This window comes from Macrotis lagotis, chromosome 4 (assembly GCF_037893015.1).
Source record: "Macrotis lagotis isolate mMagLag1 chromosome 4, bilby.v1.9.chrom.fasta, whole genome shotgun sequence".
Lineage (NCBI taxonomy): Eukaryota > Metazoa > Chordata > Mammalia > Peramelemorphia > Peramelidae > Macrotis > Macrotis lagotis.
The window spans coordinates 157,182,975-157,203,963 of NC_133661.1; the positions used below are offsets into that span (position 1 = coordinate 157,182,975).

Consider the following 20,989-nt stretch of genomic DNA (forward strand, 5'->3'; position numbering starts at 1 on the left):
TATATAAACTGTTTGAAAAAAATAGGTGAAGATGGAGTTCTGCCAAATGCCTTTTAGGACATCAATATAGTGCTGATAACTAAATCCAGAATAGTCAAAATAGAGAAAGAAAATTTTAGCCCAATTTCTCTAAGGCATTCTGATGCAAAAAAAAATTTAAATAAAATATTAGCAAAGTGATTATAGCAAGTTATCACTAGGATAATAAGCTATAATCGAGTAGGATTTATACTAGGAATGCAGGATTGGTTCAGTTTTAGGAAAACTTTCAGCATTTTGATCATATCAATAACACCCCTAACAAATCATATGGTTTATCTCAATAGATGCTGAAAAAACTTTTGACAAAATAATAGCACCCATTCCTATTATAAACACTAGAACAGGGGCAGCTAGGTGGTACAGGGAATAGAGCACTGTCCAAGGAGTCAGGAGTACCTGAATTCAAATCCAGCCTCTGACACTTAATAATTGCCTAGCTGTGTGTGACCTTGGGCAGGTCACTTAACCCCATTGCCTTGCAAAAAAAAACACCACTAGAACCTATAGGGAATAAATGGAGTGTTTCTTAAAATGATAAAACAATCAATAAACATAAAAGTAGTGCAGATAGGCTAGAAACAATCCCAGTAAGATCAGGGATGAAGCAGGGATGCCTGTTGTCATCACTGTTCTTTAATATATTGTATTAGAAATATTAGCTTTAGCAATAAGAGAAGAAAAGGAAATTAAAGAAGTTAGAATAAGTAATGAAGAAGCAAAACTTTCCAGTTGATATCTTAGAGAATCATAGAAAATCATCTAAAAAAACTACTAGAAACAATTAGCAACTTTAGCAAAGTTGCAGGATATAAAATAAATCCACATAGATCATTAGCATTTCTATATGTTACCAACAAGACTCAGCAGCAAAAGTAACTGTAGAAAACATAAGATATTTGGGCATCTATCTACCAAGTAAAACTCAGAAATTATATGAAAAGAACTATAATACACTTTTCACACAAAATCAGATCTAAATAATTGGGCAAATGTTAATTTCTCATGACATAGTCGATCTATTATAATAAAAATGACAATTCTACCTAAATTACTTATTCATGCCATGTCAATTAAACTACAAAAATAAAATTACTTTATTTAACCAGAAGAAAATAGTAACTAAATTAATCTGGAGGAACAAAAGATCAAAAATATAAAGGAAAATAATGCAAAGGAAGGCCCAGTCCTCCTACCAGATCTAAAATTATAAAGCATGTGTTTGGTACTGGCTAAGAACTAGACTGATGTATCAGTGGTAGCTGCAAAAGAAACAGGAGCAACATCTCACACCCTATCCCAAGATAAGGTCGAAATGGGTACCATAAGCCAATTAGGAGAACAGGTAATAATTTATCTGTTAGACCTATGGAAGGGGAAGCAGTTTATGACCCAAGAAGAAATAGAGAACGTTATAAAATGCAAAATGGATAATTTTGCTTACATTAAATTGAAAAGTTTTTGCCCAAATAAAATCAATGCAACCAAATTCAAAGAAATGCTAAAATGGGGAATAATTTTTACAGCAAGTATTTCTGATAAAGGACTCATTTCTAAAATATATAAAGAACTAAATTAAATTCATAAGAATACAAGTTATTCTCTAATTGATAAAATTGGGGCAAAGGATATGAAAAGGCATTTCTCAGATGAAGAAATTAAAGCTATCTAGTCATATGAAAAAAATGCTCTATATCATTATTGATTAGAGAAATGCAGATTAAAACAACCCTGAAGTACCACTTCACATCTATCAGATTGACCAATATGACTAAAAAGGAAAATGATTAATATTGGAGGGAACTTGGGAAAACTGGAACACTGATGCATTGTTGGTGGAATTGTGAACTGATCCAGCCTTTTTAGAGAGCAATTTGAAATGACCCCCAAAAGGCATTAAAACTGTGCAGTCTTTAATCCAACAGTACCACTACTAGGTCTGTATCCCAAAGAGATTGTAAAAAAGGGTAAAAAACCTACATGTGCAAAAAAATTTATAGCAGCTCTTTTTGTAGTAGCACAGAATTAGAAAGAGAGGGGATACTTATCAATTGGAGAATCGCTGCACAATTTGTGGTATATGAATGTGATAGTACACTGTTCTATAAGAAATCATGAAGGACAATACTTCAGCATAACTGGAACTGATGCTGAGTAAAGTGAGCAAAACTAGATGGACATTTTACACACTAACAGCAGTATTGGGTGATGATCAATAATGATAGACTTAGATATAGCTAAGGAAATAATTTTTCCTATGTTTAATTTACCTTTCCAACTTTTTTTTACTTTTTTGCAAAGCAGTGGGGTTAAGTGACTCGCCCAAGGTCACACAGCTAGATAATTATTAAGTGTCTGAGGCCGAATTTGAACTCAGTCCCTCCCAACGTCAGGACTGGTGCTCTATCAACTGCACCACTAACTGCCCCTGACCTTTCCAACTTTTAACTAATTACATGTTCTGCCTACAGTCTGTCCTTGCTTGCATCTTTTTAAATTAATCTATTTTTGAGTCCCCTGTGTGTCGTTAGTTTAGAATTTCATTTTTAAAAGCTTTCCATTCCTCATCATCTGGCTTTCTTTCCCTCTGGAGTTTTAATCTACATGAACTCCTACCTGATCTTTTTCTGAATCTTCTGAAATCTGTTCTTCCAAAATCTCATGTGCCCTTCAGACAATTCCTAGAGAAGAAAAGGAAACTTATAATATTCTAAATTTGAAATGAACAAATTCACCTAAGGTTATCCTCATTCCAAGTTTGACAACATTTTCTCTATTAATGAGAATCAGATTCGGAATAAAATTTCCTCTTATTAGTGTTTCTACTTTTTTTTAGTTTTTTTTTGTTTATAGTTTTTGCAAGGCATGGGATTACAGCAGTGAGGAAGAAATTAGAGTAGGTCACACAGCTAGGTAATTATTAAGTATCTGAGGCCGAATTAGAATTCAGGTCCTCCTGACTCCAAGGCTGGTGCTCTATCCACTGTGCTACCTAACTGCCCCTAGTGTTTCTACTTTTTGACAAAATTATCATTGAGATGAGCAGCAATGCTTTAGAGAGAGAGAGAGAGAATACCTATCAAAATCCAGGGATTGAAGATTTCCATTCACTACTTGATCATACTTCTGTAACAGAATTTTATCTTTAAAAAAATCACAAAAAAAAAACTTAAAAAATCATCTATTTCCTCTTCCTATCCAAGTAGTCAGTAGCATACTCTGATAATATTTACTCTTCTGCCAGTGTTAACCCAAATGCTCTCTACTAATACTTGTTTGGATCTAGTTCCTTGATTTCCTCAGATAACTATATCTTATGAAAAATGTACTCTCTTCCTATTCTGTATCTAGAACTAAAGAAGTGGAAGAATGCAGGAGGCATTTTTATTTGCATATAAACATATAATAAATGATGAACTGGTGTAAATTGCATCCACTACAAACAGTAAAGAAGGTAGTCACATAACAAGAGCAAATAATAGTTTATTGCTAGTCCAGTTTGAATTCGTAATGGTGAGAGAGAGAAAGGAGAAGGTCCTTGTTACTTTTAGTAAAAGAGCCCTGGTTTCTGGTGTGAAAACTCCTGCATTCAGATCATGGCTCTAGAGCTTAATACCTATGTGACCAACCTCCCAGATCTGTAAAATAAGAAGACTGGTCTAGGTGATCTTTGAAGCAACTAACAGTTCTAGGTCTTTAATCCTATGATGAGAATTTATAAGAAGCAAGGACCTATTGTAGTATATTAGAGAATCAATTATCAGTTGACCCCGAGGGAGGAATCCTGCCATGCCCTCAAATTTTTTTTTATAACTGTATATATCATAGAACATTGTCATTTACCAAGCACTTTATATAATATTATCTTATCAGATCCTTTCAACAAGTCTGGAAAGTGGGTACTGTTGTTTACCCCCATTTTACAGATGAGGAAAGAGGCTGAGCAAGGAGTGATTTTTTTTTTTTCCCCCAGGATGACACCATTGGTAAACATCTGAGGCAGAATCTGAATTAAGATCTTCTTGACTCCTAAGTCCAGCACTCTATCCGTGATACCACCTAGCCTCCTCTAAGTAATTCAGACTCCTACAGTTAGATTTTAATCCCTATCTTCCTTTCCCCCCTAAAAAAACTTTAGCCCTCCTTCACCTTGATTCACTCAGTCAATTTGGGGAAGGGGAAGGGGCACATTATTTTTGCTACTTGTATCAATTATTTAAATTTTATCATTAAGAAAGGCTTTTCTTGTAATAATTATCATGTCACAATCAAATTCTGCACATGCAACTACAGGAAAAATATGATTTGTACATTTTTGAATGATATTTTATTTCTTCCAATTACATGTAAAAACAGTTTTAACATTAATTTTCTTAAATTTCATTTCCACATCCCCCTGTTCCTTCCCCTTTCCTCTCCCTGAGATATGCTAAGCATTTTGTTAAGAGATTATGTGTTTTAATATCTATCTATTTGATAGAGGTTATGTCAATTATGTAAAATATATTTTCATATTAGTCATGTTGTGAAAGAAAATACAGTACATTGACCTTTTTAAGTGTTCATTTATTTAACCATGGCTGACTCTTCATGACTCCATGGACCATAGGGTGCCAGGCCCTTCTATCCTCTACCATCTCCTAAAGTCTATTCAAAGTCATGTTTATTGTTTTCATGACAGTATCTTTCCATCCCCTTCTCTTTTTGCCTTCAGTCTTTCCCAGCATCAGGATCTTTTCTAATGAGTCCTGTCTTTTCATTATGTAACCAAAATATTTGTTTCAACTTCAGTATTAGTCCTTCCAGTGATTTGCCCTTCAAGGAATCTCAAGTTTTCCAGCACTATAATTCAAAAATGTTGATTCTTTTGGTACTTAGCTCTCCTTGTGGTACAACTATCATACGTTGCTATTGGAAAAATATATAGCTTTAACTATACAGACCTTTTTAAATAGTTTAACATAAGTTTTATTGCAAAGTACACTTGGATTGAAAAAAGGAAAAGTGAAGATATTATTAACTTGATATAAAATTCAGAAATGTCACTGTAAAAAATTGTCTGTGCAGTATAAGACAAAGTTAAAGTTCTAAGTAAAATAAACCCTATACTAAAATAAGTGGTTACACACACTTCTTTAAAAATATTCTCCATTCTACCTCACTACCAGCACTAAAAGCTAAAAATAATCATGTTTCTGTAATGGAATATGGAAAGTGAATCTCAGGTACCCATCCAAAAACATTAGTTTTTAAATATTTAATTTACTAACATCTACATTAATCCATTTTTAAAAAATTGACATTTTTATTGATATAGTGAAACCATGTATCAGATCAATGATTAAGAGTTTGAATTTTTAGAAAATCTCTTGTTTTCTTCAACAAAATTATCAGCACTGAAAAATTATGTCTTCAGTAATAGCTATTTGTTTTAAATGTGGTACTGTCATGACACTAAATATAGATTATTACTGAATATATGCATTTGTAATTTAAAAAAATTTTTAAACCTTTGAGGCAGCAGAATACAAGTTTTATATTCATTCCAATAAGGACTAAAGCAGCATCTGTGTACCTAACCAGAGAATGTCAAATTTGGAAGGAAATTCATCATCCTTGGGTTCTAACCTATTCTTACCAAGTGATTGGTTATCTAGTCTTTATCTTAAGAGTTCAGGCAAAGAGGAATTCACTTTATTTATTTGTTTGTTGGTTTGTTTTTACAAGGCAGTGAGGTTACAGTGACTTGCCCAAAATCATACAGCTAGGTAATTATTAAGTATTTGAGACTGAATTTGAACTCAGGTCCTCCTGACTCCAGGTCTGGTGTTACATCCACTGCGCTATCTAACTTGCCCAGAACACACTATTTGCTAAAGCAGTCTATTTCTGTTTTGGATATCTCTAATTGTTATATTGCCTACACTTGTCTCTTTGCAACTTTCTCCTTCATAGATCTACTCTTTGGAGCAAACTAAAGTAATTTAAATCCTCTTTCAGGTATTGTTCTTCAAAAATATGAAGACAACTATCATGATATGATCCACCCACCCAGTGACCTCTCACTACTTCCACTTTTTTTTTTCCTAAATGAAACAATCCCATTTCTTCAATCAGTCCTCATATGTCCCTTATCTTCCTCTGGATGCTTTCCAGGGCTTGTGTCCTTATTGTGTAGCATTCATACATGTACACAATACTCCAGCAGTTCCACATGGACATTGTATCTACATATATATATATATAAAATGTAAGCACCCTGGAATTGTTTCTTTTTGTGTACCTCTCTTCCTTGCATCTGGCACAAAACCCAACGTATGATTAATATTTAAGTGTTTGATGAACGGACTAGACCAAAATATGAGAGGACTCTTGCCTGCTTGTTCCTTCAGGGTAGCTGGGTCTTCTCTTCTTTAATAATTCCCCTTGGGGTTGGAAGCTTGTAAGAGGATTTGGATCTGAATTTTTCAACTCACTGTTTCCTGTTAGAAGTTGTGCTTGGGGGTGGCTAAGTGGTGCAGTGAATAGAGCACCAGCCCTGGAGTCAGGAGTACCTGAGTTCAAATCCAGCCTCAGATACTTAATAATTACCTACCTGTGTGGCCTTGGGCAAGCCACTTAACTCCATTTTGCCTTGCAAAAACTAGAAAATAAAAGGAAAGAAAAGAAGTTGTGCTTGGTTGGACTCCACAGCATTATGCCTTTGCACTGGGCACCTCATGGTGGTGTCTCTTCGCTGTCCCCTCCTCAGCTTTCTAGCCAACAAATGTTGTCTTCCCCTTTAGACAGTATCTCTATGCTGGAACATAGCACACTACCAGATGTACGTGCAGTCCTATGTTTGGGGCTGTGAACTGAGCCAGGCAAGTAGCAAAATAGGTTGAATGCTGTAGTTTACCTCTCTGGAGTGAGAAACATTCCAGTAGAAAACCAGTTAATACCAGAAGAAAATAACAGTTGTGCAGAATCCCGAATGCATGTCAGTCAGCATGCTAAAAGACTAAATTTTTAGCCCCCAGGAGGTAAGGAATGTGTTCAGTTTAATTCAGTGAACCCTTAGTAAGTACTTACCATGTGTCAGGAGTGGTAAGTGCTGAGGATACAACTTGAAGGGGAAATTGCTGGGGGGAAAAAAAATGAAAACTACCCAGTTTCTAATCTGTTCAGCCAAGAACAAATCCTCGAAACACTTGCCACCACCTTTCATATAATTACTTCTAAAATAAACTCTGACATATTAAATTTTGTCTTAAGCTATTATTTAACAATATATATGATATTTACACATGATTTGATAGTCATTTTCAAATCTACTTGTAGTGTATTCCTTTCTTTTTTATATGAAGTACAAAGGAAAAAAATAGGATTTGAACATGTCCCAACAAAATGGAAAGATTTCCCAAAGACTACATTAACTAGTACAAATAATCTCATATTTCAGACCTTCCTCTAACACAAATTTATATTCATAATGAATGAACTTAGAAATTCTAATTTGATGCTTAATTATACTTTTGAAAATCGGATAGAAGAGCTCAATTTAACTCTTTATTCCAATAACTTTTCATCACCTCCTTTGCTTTCAAAATTCGACTAACTCTGTTTGCTTGTGGAAAAGTTTTATCACTTTACTTCTTTATAATTCCTTTATTATCCCTCTAACTTTCCAAACCAAAAATATCCCTCCCTAACTGTGACATCACTTGTGTTTTCTCCATTACTTCTTCATGGTTCCTCTCCTATCTAACTGACTACTTCTGTCTTTGCTGAATCCTCATCCACCCAGAAGATTCTGTCCCAGGCCCTCTTCTTTATTATCTCATCAGCTCCCATGGATTTGATTATCATCTTTATGCTGGTGATTTTTAAATCTTCCTACCCAACTCTAACTTCCCTGTTGTCCTCCAATTTTGTATCTTCAATTGCCTTTTCAGATAACTCAAACTGGAAGTCCAGTAGACAAAGTAATTTTGTCCAAAACCAAACTTCCCCCCCCCAAACCATCCTGCCCTACGACCTTCACTATTACTATAGAGGACAATCATCCCTCTAAACAACCCCCATCCACAAATTTAATTTGTTGCCAGGTCTATTTATTTCACTTTTGCATTATTTCTTGAATATGTTTCCTTCTGTTCTCTGACATTGCCACCACTTTAGTACACTCTCATCATTTCAAAATTAGACAATTGCAGTAGCTTACTGGTGGGTCTGCCTGCCTCTAATTCATCCTGCTAAAGTGATTTTTTTTAAAGTACAGGTTTGATCATCTTTCTCCCTATTGTTTTTTCAGGTTCAAATACAAAATGCTCTGTTTGACATTCAAAGCCCTTTACAATGTAGCCCTCTCCTGTTTTTCCAGTCTTCTTATGTCTTAATACCCAACATGTACTCTTCAATTCAATGACACTAGCCTCCTGGCTATCCTACAAATAAGACATTTAATCTCCTGACTCTTGGTATTTATTATAACTGTTCCCTATACCTGTAACATTCTACTTACTGTCTTCATTGACTTTCTCTTATTTACTTCCTATCTATCTTTTATATAACCTATATACATATTTATTGGTTTTTTGCCCATTGGATTTTGAACTCCCTGTGAGCAGAGTCTGTCTTCTGCCTCTTTTTGTATCTCCAGTGTTTAGCATAGTGCCTGGTACAAGGATAGGCACTTAATATTTTTTGTCTGATTGACCATATACCGGAATATTCCCAGCAACACTTTTTCCTGTCACTAAAGTACTCTGAAACAAAATGGGTGTCATGGATTGGGAAATGATTAAATAAGTTGAGGTATATAAATGTAATGAAATATTATTGTACCATTAAAATTTACAAATTGAAGGACTTTGAAAGAACTTGAATGATTTGATCCAAAATGAAGTAAACAGTATAAATGATAATTCCTGGAAAGTAAGAGAAAACATTACTTTTTTTTAGAAAGATTTTATTTATTTTGAATTTTACAATTTTTCCCCTAATCTTGCCCCCCTGCCACAGAAGGCAGTCTGTTAGTCTTTACATTGTTTCTGTGGTATAAATTGATTTAAGTTGAATGTGATGAGAGAGAAATCATATCCTTAAGGAAGAAAAATAAAGTATAAGAGATAGCAAAATTATATAATAAGATAGTGGGGGTTTTTTTCCTAAAAGGTAATAGTCTTTGGTCTTTGTTCAAACTCCTGTATGATTCTTTCTCTGGATACAGATGGTATTCTTCATTGCAGATATGCCAAAATTGTGTCTGGTTGTTACACTAATGGAATGATCAAGTCCATCAAGGTTGATGCTCACTCCTGTGTTGCTGTTAGTGTGTACAGTGTTCTTCTAGTTCTGCTCATCTTGCTCAGCATCAGTTCATGCAAATCCTCAGGCTTCCCTGAATTCCCATCGCTCCTAGTTTTTAATAGCACAGTAGTGTTCCATCACATACATATACCTCAGTTTATTAAGCCATTCCCCACTTGAAGGACATTCATTTAATTTCCATTTCTTTGCAACCACAGACAGGGCTGCTATGAATATTTTTGTACAAGTGATGTTTTTACTCTTTTTCATCATCTCTTCAGTGTATAGACCCAGTAGTGGTATGGCTGGATCAAAGGGTATGCACATTTTTGTTGCCCTTTGGGCATAATTCCAAATTGCTCTCCAGAAAGGTTGGATGAGTTCACAGTTCCACCAAAAATGTAATAGTTGATTTCCCACATCCCAATATTGATCATTGCCCTTTCTGGTCATATGGGCCACTCTGAGAGGTGTGAGGTGGTACCTCAGAGATGCTTTAATTTGCATTAGAGAAAACATTCCTAAGTCATAATGATTTAGGTCAATGTAATGATTAATCTTATTTCCAGAGGACTGATGATGAAACGTGACTTTATTCCTTTTGGTAAAGAGATGTAATGGGTGCCAGAGAATGAAGCACTGTAATAGTCATTGTTTTGTCTAAATTTACTATGTTAATATGGGATGCCATAGTTACTGAGCAGAGGCAGTTTATTGAATGTGTAGTATTTTTTCTAAAGAATATGAAACCTTTTGTTTAAATGAAGGGTCATCAATAATTATAAAAATCAGTGAAGCCACTTAGCTTTTTCAGTACTTCTTGATCCTCATACCACAAATTGTTAATCACACCCTCCTTTTTTTGATACTTTGTCATTTCAAAACTCCTTGATTTATTGTTCCCACTTACATTTCCTCAACTAAAAGGCAGTAGAACTACATGGCCTCTTGACTTCCCTTCCTGCTTAGAATCTCTATTCAAAAGCTCTTCTCTCTGAATTCATCTGCTCTCTCTTTAACTGTTGCTACTTTCTTTTTTTGCTAACTGATTCATCATTTTCTAGAATGCTTTGTCTTTCCATTCCCTTTATTCATTCTTGGCTTCAACTCTCACATCTACAGAGGCAGCATGCGCTTATAGTTAAGAGAGCTGGACTTGGAATTGAAGATCCAGGCTCATATCTTAAATTTAATAGTAGAATGATCGTGAACAAATCTCTCTCAGAGCTTCAGTTAACTCTTTGATAAAATGAGAATAATATCAGTATACTTACTGTTTTAAACTTTATTTAAGGTGATGCATATAAGCCCTTTTGCAAGCTTTAAAGATCTATATAAGTATGTTTTGCTGTTATTATTACTGATCCTAGAAAGATAGCTTCTGAATCTTTTTCTGTTTCCCAGTTTCCCAGAGTACAGCTTGAACTTAGAATGTTCAAAACTAAACTTCTCTTAAAGCTGAACTATTTTTGGTAGTGGCATTACCTTTCACCCAGTCTTCCATGTTTGAAATGTTATTGTCTGAATCTTTCTTTCCTGTTAACCTTTTCCTGATAGTCAGCATATTCCACATCACAAGTCTTATCACTCTTGTTCTATTCCCCATATTTTATGCACTAGCAAGCTAGGCAACTCTCTGTTTCCTGATTATACTTTATGCTTTTCCATATCTATCCTTGTTGTTCACACTACTCTTGGAAGCTTCTCTTTTTGCCACTTTAGTCTGTGAAGTTTCTGTTCATCCTTCCTACTCAAATATTACTTTTCACATTAATCTTTTCCTGAACCTTTCTCATCAGTAATACTCTTCCAGCATGGAAGGATTGGCATGAACTGATGCTGAGCAAGATGAGCAGAACCAGAAAAACACTGTACATCCTAACAGCTACATGGTGGTGATGATCAACCTTTATGGACTTGCTCGTTCCATCAATGCAATAATCAAGGACAATTTTGGGCTGTCTGCAATGGAGAATACCATCTGTATCCAGAGAAAGAATTTTGGGGTTTGAACAAAGACTAAAGACTATTACCTTCAATTGGGTGGGGGGACATTATCTTATTATGTAATTTTTCTTTCTCTTATACTTTATTTTTCCTTAAGGATATGATTTCTCTCTCATCACATTCAACTGAGATCAATGTATACCATGGAAACAATGTAAAGACTAATAGAATGCCTTCTGTGGAGGGGGGGGAGAGAAGCAAGAATGGGGGGGGGGGGGAATTGTAAAACTCAAAATAAATAAAATCTTTCTTTAAAAAAATACTCTTCCCACCTATACATCCCACCTAGTTTCACAAATCACTTTGTTTTGGATCTAAATAATAATAGTTAGACTTATTTTGTGTATTTTTTGTTTGTTATCTCAAGGGAAAGGGGACTAGGACCACAGCTTTGTTCTATTTAAACTTTATATTGGCTTTGGTTGCTATACAATAGCAGTATTTCCCTGAAATCATGTGATTTACAGGAAACCAAGACATAGCCCCAGTAGCTAAGTATCAGTGATGATAGAAGATGGAGTTGGTTTGGTTCTCTCACTTGGAACATAGGATTCTCAAAAGAGAATAGGAGGAGATAAGCTAGAAAAAAGTTGTGGAAATGCTTAAGATATCTGACAATAGAACTTAGGAGACAGCAGAGAGCTTCTGATGCTTTTGAACAGTGTTTGATAGTACTAAGACCTTCTTGACAAAGGAAGGAAGAATTGTTCTAACTAAACTTGTGATAGCTATGTTTAATTCTCTACAAGAAAGCCTCACAGCAATATGAACAGAATGGAGTGGAGATAAGATCTTTGAGATGGCTACTGCAGTTTCTTCCTTTCCCTACTGTATTTTTATCAGTAGGACTAGAGAGCAAGGAATTGATAGGTGGCAGCAACTAAACTTTTAGGCAAAATATGTGTTAACTAGCTGGATATGAGAGATACAGACTTAGAAGAGTAGATAATTAGTATTACTGCTGACAAAGAGAAGTCAGAATATAAGAGTAAATTTAAGGGAAAAGAAAAGTTCACTTTTAGATATTGAGTTTAAGGTGTGTAGACTGTTGGAGGTGTGGAACTGGAACACTTAAAAGACTATTGATTTTGATCAATGTCATCTGGCAAAAGAAGTGGTCATTGAAACTTGTAGTAAATGAGTTCGCTTGGGAAAGGGGAGTATCGGAATAGAAAAAGACAATGTAGAGAAGATGCTATCATTGAAACTATGAGAAAAATCATAGGTTTCTCTTTGAGGTTAACGGTACTGTTTTATTTCTTTGACTCTGCATTGCACCTTCTATCCCAAAGCAGCTAGCATTTAAAACATTTTGTTTGTCAAAATGTATTCATTCTTCAAACACATTGCTTTAAAGCTGCTCATGGGATCTAATGCATGGAATCTGTGGGGAGGCAAGGTGGAGGAATATAAAATGTATACACTTCCAGCCTTGCTCTACTGGTATCTATTGAGAGGGCTCTGAAATTTTGCCTAAAAAGTGTTATGAATCTTTGTACTTGTGATGTTATTTTAATACTGGCCTAGGAACAGAGCCAAAAGATCCAAAATAAACTTGGTTTTGCTAGATTGAAGTCTTTACACAATTTAAACAGGGCCCCTAGTTGTTATTGACATTTCCTTTGCCTAACAGTGATGCTCTGCTTTATTATAGGCTTAGCTTTTGTTTCTATGTTTATGTATTTGAAAACAGACATTTAAGTGCATTTCAGTTAAGAAGGGTACCTTTTGAAAGTTAAGTTGAGAATTGTTTCTTTAATAATAAACTCTCATTCATATATCCAGTTATTTTCTCTAAGTTCTATCTAGGCCACCAAAGAATTTTTAATTTATATTTCCAAGTTGAAATTGGAAAAGCCTGGATCAGGAGGGATTTTGTACTTTTTTTTATAGTAATGCATTTATATACATTTTACTCTTTGTTTTTCTGTGAGTACTGATTGTTACAGAAATGTTGACTTATGAGTAGAATCAACATTCAGAGTACATATGGATCATCGAGTTATCTAATTAGTTATTCCTATGCCAGAGTCATTTTTTTCCTAATGAATTCTATTAATTTTCCTCCTTTCTTTCCTTCCCTTCTCTAAAAATATTCCTTTATCCAGCTGCCAAAATAGCCTTCCTAATGTATACATTTTACTATATCACCTCCCCAGTTATTGGCTATTTGCTTACAAAATACAATATAAATAGGAAAAAAATGAGACAGCTAGGTGGCTCCCTGGAGTCTGGAGGTCCTGAGTTCAAATTCAGCCTCAGAGAGGCAATTTACAGGTGAGGAAATCAAAGCAACCCATACTCTTATGAAAAATTGTTCTAAAATATTACCTATTAGAAAAATGCAAATTAAAGCGTCTCCGAGATACCACTTCACACCTCTCAAACTGGCCAATCAATATGACCAGAAAGGACAATGATCAATGTCAGGAAGGGATTTGGGAATTCTGGGACCCTCTTGCATTTTTGGTGGAGCTGTGAACTGATTCAACCTTTTCTGGAGAGGAATTTGAAATTATGCCCAAAAGGCAATAAAAATGTGCATACCCTTTGATCCAGCAATACCACTACTGGGTTTATACCCTGAAAAGATTATGAAAAGGGGTAAAAACATCACTTGTACAAAAATATTCATAGCAGCCCTGTTTGGAAAAGAATTGGAAATCAAGTGAATGTCCATTAGTTGGGGAATGGCTGAACAAATTGTGGTGTATATATGTTATGGAACACTGTTGTTCTATTAGAAACCAGGAGGGATGGGCATTCAGAGAAGCCTGGAAGGATTTACATGAACTGATGCTGAATGAGATGAGCAGAACCAGAAGAATATTGTAAACCCTAACAGCAACATGGGGGCAGTGATCAACCTCGATGGTCTTGCTCATTTCATCGGTGCAACAATCAGGGACAATTTTAGGTTATCTGCGATGGAGAATACCATCTGTAACCAGATAAAGAACTGTGGAGTTTAAAGAAAGAGCAGATACTATAACTTTAATTTTTTTAAAAAAATCCCTTATCTTATTATGTAATTTTGCTTTCTTTTATATTTTAGTTTTTTCTTAAGGATATGAATTCTCTCACAACACATTTCGATTTTGATCAATGTATACCATGGAAATAATGTAAAGACTATCAGACTGCCTTCTGTCTGTGTGTGTGTGTGTGTGCAGGGAGAAGCAAGATGAGGGGGAAAATTGTAAAATTCAAAAACCAATTTAAAAAATTAATTAAATTCAGCCTCAGACACTTAATTATTACACAGCTGTGTGACCTTGGGCACATCACTTAGCCCTACTCTTAGAAAAAAACAAAAAAAAAAGAAAAAATACAATATAAATCTTTTCATCTGACATTAAAAGCCTAATATAGGGGCAACTAGGTGACATAGATAGAGCAACAGTCCGGGAGTTAGAAGGACCTGAGTTCAAATCCAGGCTACTAAGTCTTAATACACTTAATACACTTGCTTAGCTGTGTGACCTTAGGCAAGTCACTTAATCCTATTGCCTTGCAGAAAAAATCAAAAAAAAAACCCACCTTATATAATAAAACTGCAGCCTACCTTTCTAGCTTGATTATTCCCTATTTTACTTAGTGTATTATACAATCCTGCTACTGAGAACATCCTCTAAAATTCAACTCCATTCATTCATTTAACTTATCCTGGAAGGCATTCCTACCTTATTTCTATGGATTGAAACTTTCCCTTTACTTCAAAGCCTAGATCAAATGCTACCTGCCTTTATGAAATCTTTCTTATATTCACTATCCCGAGGCAAAGTGCCAACTTCTTCATATTTCTTATAGCATTCTTTTTATCTAGATCATATTTTACCTACCTAATTTGGGCAGAAACCTTATCCCCTTTATTAACATGTAAACATTTTGATGGTAGGATTTTTTTATGTTCCCTATCTTTGTATCCTTGGCATGTTACAATTCTTTACATATATTAAATACCTGATAAATGTATATTGACTGAATAGAGTAGGAAGTTGCTTAATTAAATAAAAACCCACTACCTCTGTTATTTAATGCATTAAAGGGAAGAAAAAGAGGGTTGAGTGAAAGATAAAATTTCTGATTTAGCATTTGTATATTAGCTATCTTCAAGGAGCTGTTGTATGACCTTTTTTTTAACATTATAAAGCAATACTCAAATGACCTTGAGATAGAATCTTATGTTTTTGTAGCCCTAGTTTGATTTGGAACTCATCTCTAAATGATATTTTTATCCTTTTTATAATGATCTGTGTCTTAGCCTTTAAGTCACTTCCCTGAGCCTCCTTCTTCCATAAGGCATACAGTATTATATCTTATAGTTAAGGCATTGGTTATGGCTAAAATTTGAAAATGGTTGCCATTGCATTATCTTGTGAGAAGAGAGATTGTTTTGAGGACCACAGATATAAATCTGAATTGCATTCATTTAAAATTTGTTTCTTAGGATATAAAATATTTGCTTCAAAAATCAGCTATATTTCTTCACCATCAGATAATTTAAATTTCAATGGCAGAATTTTTTTTAATGATTATATATGAGTATATGCATATGCACAAGCAGTGTCTTTTATGTCTTGCTAGTGTTTTTTTACATATAGTTTCTGAATTTAAGTTTCAATATTTTATTCCGATTCTGATTTTTTCAAAGCTGATTAGTCCTAGTCTACAGCTTGGGCGTTGTTTTTGTTTTAAGTGCTTTGTTTACAACTCTAAAACATTTTATACTGAATGTCAGTGTTATTTTTTCTAATGTCTTTTCTGTTGATGTACATACTTGAAGGTAATTAAAACTATAATTCTTTCTTTCTTTAGCATCAGACAACAGTCAGCGTTTTCGAGAAACCTGTTTTGCATTTGCATTGACTCCACAACAAGTGCAACAAATCAGTAGTTCCATGTAAGTTGTCTTCCAATATCACTTACAATCTGGCATATGAACTTAGTATTGACTATAAGATGTGATTACAGTGTGCTAGATATTGGATGAATTTCAAGTACACTTATCCCAACCTCCTGCTGCAGATACTATAAAAGCCATCATTTCTGTTTATTTTCATTCAACAAACTTTTACTGAAATAAGTGTCCTTTTTAAAAAATTTTCACTTTCATATGCATATACTATAATATTTCTATTTCTGTCCTGTATTTCTAGGGATATTTCTGGGACTAAATGTGACTTCACAGTACAGGTCCAGCTAAGGTACAGTCTTGATTATAGTGTAAAATACTTTGATACTTTAAAAGACAATACATAAAGTAAAAATGTGTAAATGAAGTTTCTTAAGGTTATTTACCAGCCTGTTTATAATTGTACTGAAAGTGGGGTTAAAATAAGTTATTTGTATCCCTGGTTCCCCCCATCCTTCATAGTTTCTTTGTGTTTAAGAATTAATGGGGGGCAGCTAGTTGGCGTAGTGGATAAACACCGACTTGGAGTCAGGAGTACCTGGGTTCAAATCCAGTCTCAGACACTTAATAATTACCTAACTGTATGGCCTTGGGCAAGCCACTTAACCCCATTTGCTTTGCCAAAAAAAAACCTAAAAAAAGAAAAAAAGAATGGGAAGAAATCTTCCCAATTATTTCCTAGCTTTGCTAATTTATACTCGAGATTTCATAACAGGGTCTTTATTAAACTGAATTCCTCAATTTGATTCTATAGAGGTGTATCTTAAATATAAAGAAAACTCTTAAAAAAACAGTATTACAGTGATCACTCTTTTAAAATATATACAGAATAACAAAAATACTCTTCATTTAGCTAAAGGAATAATTCTAGTTATCTAAGTGACCTCTTTGTCTCACCCAGTAATCAAACCATTTTTGTCATAAAAGGTACACAAGTACACAGTACATTTAAAAGACACCATATGAAACTGTTGATATTTTTTAGCTAAACCTCATAGGACATTTTCTTTGTGTGGTGATAGTTTAATCTTCTTGATAAAAATATTTTTGTCCCTATAAAGCCCCTAGTATGACAGATTTTCAGTCAATCAGTAACTCGTTATTAAGTCAGAACCATATTGATAATATAGTAGTGGATTCTCTAGAGAGCTGAAAAGAAAAGAATGGCATCTCTTTATGAAGCTTATTCCTGAGGCTCAATAGTGAGACAGAAATGATATAGAAGATAATTAGAGATCGGGAAACAGTTCTTATGATCCGTGCTTAAGTATTATAGGTATTGTAGATTTAAAAGTGTTTTTGAGATCACTTTAAGTTAAAGTAGTGGGAAAATTCTCATGAAGGAGGTAGATCTGCATCATGGAGGAGTTAAGTAGGATTTGGGGAGGGGAGGGAAGATATGGTAGAGGGCATTCTAAACTGGAAAAATGGCATGGGCCTCCAATGGTTTGCAGGCAAGAATGAATGAATTATATGTATGGAGTGGTGAGCAGGAAATAAAAGGAAATGACTGGGGTTTCTCCTGCTCACCACCACCATCTTCATCTTACTGTTTAGTTTCTAGATTAATAATCTCTATTTACATGGAACAGGAATGGGTATATTCTGATTCTGTTCTTAGCAAATTATGTTAATATACATAACATTCCTAGAATAGTACTTTATATGAGGGATGGGAAAAATCTTTAATGTTTTTTCTAGTCTTGATCAGTTCAGATATAAACAATATAATAGTAAATATATGCAACACTCTACCCAGAAAACAGTTTTATTCTTTTAAGTAGCTAGTCTTTTGACTTTTAATAAACCCATTAGTCTTTAGAATTGTTTTATAAGTCATTTACTTTGCATGTAAAACTAATAAAAATATCTCAAATACACATTTTTATCAGAAATTAGCCCTTTGCTTTTCCCTGTTTTAACTCTAGCTTTTTACATCTATATACCAATATTTCTGTAAACTCCTTATGCTTTTAGACATTCTTTTACATATTTCATTTCCTCTTTCTTTAGGGATTTTTGTATTTTTTTGATTTTTGTTTTTGGCCTAATTTAATAAGGTTTGAGTTGTCTCCTTTGGGAAGAATCATATAGATTATCTTAGCAGGGATGGCTAGGTGGTGCAGTGGATAGAGAACCAGCCCTGGAGTCAGGAGTACCTGAGTTCAAATCCGGCCTCAGACACCTAATAATGACCTAGCTGTGTGGCCTTGGGCAAGCCACTTAACCCCATTTGCCTTGCAAAAACCTTTAAAAAAAAAAAGAAGAAGAAGAAGATTGTCTTGGTAATGAAATTTCTATGCTTTCATCCCTCAAGGGATTTGTTTTCCATATTTTTACATTTGTTAGATGATGGGTTATATACTGCATAATTAGTTAAACCTAAGTTGAGTAGTTTCCAATTCATTTTGGTTTTTATAGTCTTGAGAATTGATCTGATAATATCTAAATAAATAAATAGAGGATCTTACCTTTTGATAAGTTTCATAGCTTGCTTTTAGAAAATCAAGATATTGAAGGAAGGATGTAAGGGAAAAAAAGAAATCTTTAAAAAAAGAAACTTGAGTTAGTTCCATAATATGCTATTAATATTTTGTAATGATGGAGTGACAGACAAGTTTATGTTGTAGTTAGAAAGTGAGGTAACTTATAATGACGTGACATGACATCAGGGAGGTGAAGGCATGACAAGCACATGAATTGGATTTGAGTGAGGGGTTACTGTGCTAAGTCACCAACCTTACTTTCTCCTCCAGAGCTATCTGGGTCCAGTGGCCAAATATGAAATCATGGCAAGTGGAGATGACCCTGGATGTGAGGAATCAGGGTTAAGTGCCCAAGGTCACACAGTTAGTAGGTGACAAGTGTCTGAGGTTGCATTTGAACTCCCATCCTTCTGACTTCAAGGCCAGTGCTCATCCACTGCACCAGAATCTAGCTGCTCAGTAACTTATAATAGATTGAAAAGGTCAACCTTATAATTCATTTCTTAAATTTACAAAACAGTAGAGTTAGAGTTTATTCATTATGTAGCTATACTTAGTTGTGTTTTGCGGGGGAGGGGTGGTTCCCAGAAAATTAAATGCACAGTTCAGAGGTAAAGGATATTCATGGGTGCTAAAATGTTTTGTTTCAATTTAAATAGGAATACAGTCCAAGTATTACTTAATTATACCTTATCATATAGAACGGCTTCCACTGCCAGTTTCTAAATCACCGAGCCTACTGTGAGAATCACTGTAAAAACTAATCTCTCAGATCCCTTATTTTTTTCTTCCAAAACCTTTATTGACTTAGGAAACTGGAAATTCAAGAATATTAATACTTCTGTTTTCTAAGACTAAAGTAGTTTTAGGAGGAAAAAAACACTGCTATAATCAATTCACAGAAGGAAGGTGAGCACATAACCTTCACTTACAGGATTTGATTGTTGAGAAGGGTTTTTGGAGCTACCTTGTATAAATACTTTGTGCACAGGCTATACAGGGTGTATAAAATAGTGTATAAATTATTTCCTCTAAGAAATTGATAGTATAGGATGATGTGAATTATTGTGAAGATAACCAGGTAAATTCTTAGTAGTGTCATTGAAGCTAATGGAGATAGAATTATTTATAAAACTTTTATCAAAACATCAATGAGAGATGTTGAAAAAATATAATAAATACTTAATATTCTTAGCCAAGTTACAGAGTCATGAATATATTCTAAAAACTTATTAGTTATCTCTTGAACAGAAATGTTAATAAACTTATTATTTTGAAAGATGATTGACTTTGTTCTTATGTTTTTCAGGTTTTGTTTATCAGAAACCAGTTGTCCACAAGAAGATCATTTCCCACCCAATCTTTGTGTGAAAGTTAATGGGAAACCTTGTAGCCTTCCAGTAAGTCCATAATTCTTAAAATTATCAACTTCTCTGTCAAAGCATAACTACCATAACTTTATTGATTTTAATTATGAAAAGTTTTTACTTAGTAATTGAAAGATTTGATGAGAATTACATATAGATAAAACATTTAACATAAACTATTAAAAGGTATGCACTGAAGAAATGAATTAGAGACAAGGGACCAAGAGCAAGGATTTCAAGTTAGGTTGAATAAAACACTAGATTCCAGATAAAGAAGATGTACCCAAGGACTTCTTTTTATGAATGTGTTTGTGGGAGAATGCATTTAAAGGACAGAGAACTGTTTCTAGTTTTTAAAAATGATGTTTTTCTGAAGTTCTGGTAAATGATACCTTCTTATTCTTGAACTCTTACTTATTTCTCTGAAATGTAGTCAGTAATATTTTCCTGCAGGCTTAACATACCAGGCCTGTAATCTTTTAAAAAAAATAAGATCTGCATATTAAGATGTGATTTTTAAAAATTAATTTAATAGGATGTCAAATTCAAGTAAATTCTTAAATCTTAATTCCAAGGAAACACTTGCTTCTTTTAGCTTTAATGAAAAAACCACATCCAGTAGAAGTCAGTATTCAAAGTTTTTATTAAAAGAATAATATTTCAAATTATGGGAAAGAATGAATAGAAATTTTTAAATTTTATTCTTAGGGCTATCTTCCACCTACCAAAAATGGTGTGGAACCAAAGCGACCTAGCCGACCAATTAATATCACCTCACTTGTCCGATTGTCCACAACTGTACCAAACACCATTGTTGTTTCCTGGACTGCAGAAATTGGAAGAGTAAGTAACTTTTGGTTTTATCAAATTTGCATATCATAAAA

At 34.2% G+C, this 20,989-nt stretch overlaps 1 protein-coding gene across 7 annotated transcripts in view; it reads left to right on the plus strand.

The window, feature by feature from the left end:
• Positions 1–20,989, plus strand: part of PIAS1 (protein inhibitor of activated STAT 1) — a 162,147-nt gene that overhangs the window by 89,053 nt on the left and 52,105 nt on the right. For all 7 annotated transcript variants that reach the window (XM_074234479.1, XM_074234476.1, XM_074234478.1 and 4 more), the window contains 4 exons: positions 16,156–16,240; positions 16,497–16,544; positions 20,048–20,138; positions 20,814–20,948. In XM_074234479.1, coding sequence (XP_074090580.1) covers positions 16,156–16,240; positions 16,497–16,544; positions 20,048–20,138; positions 20,814–20,948 — 359 coding nt within the window. The remainder of the gene's footprint in view (positions 1–16,155; positions 16,241–16,496; positions 16,545–20,047; positions 20,139–20,813; positions 20,949–20,989) is intronic.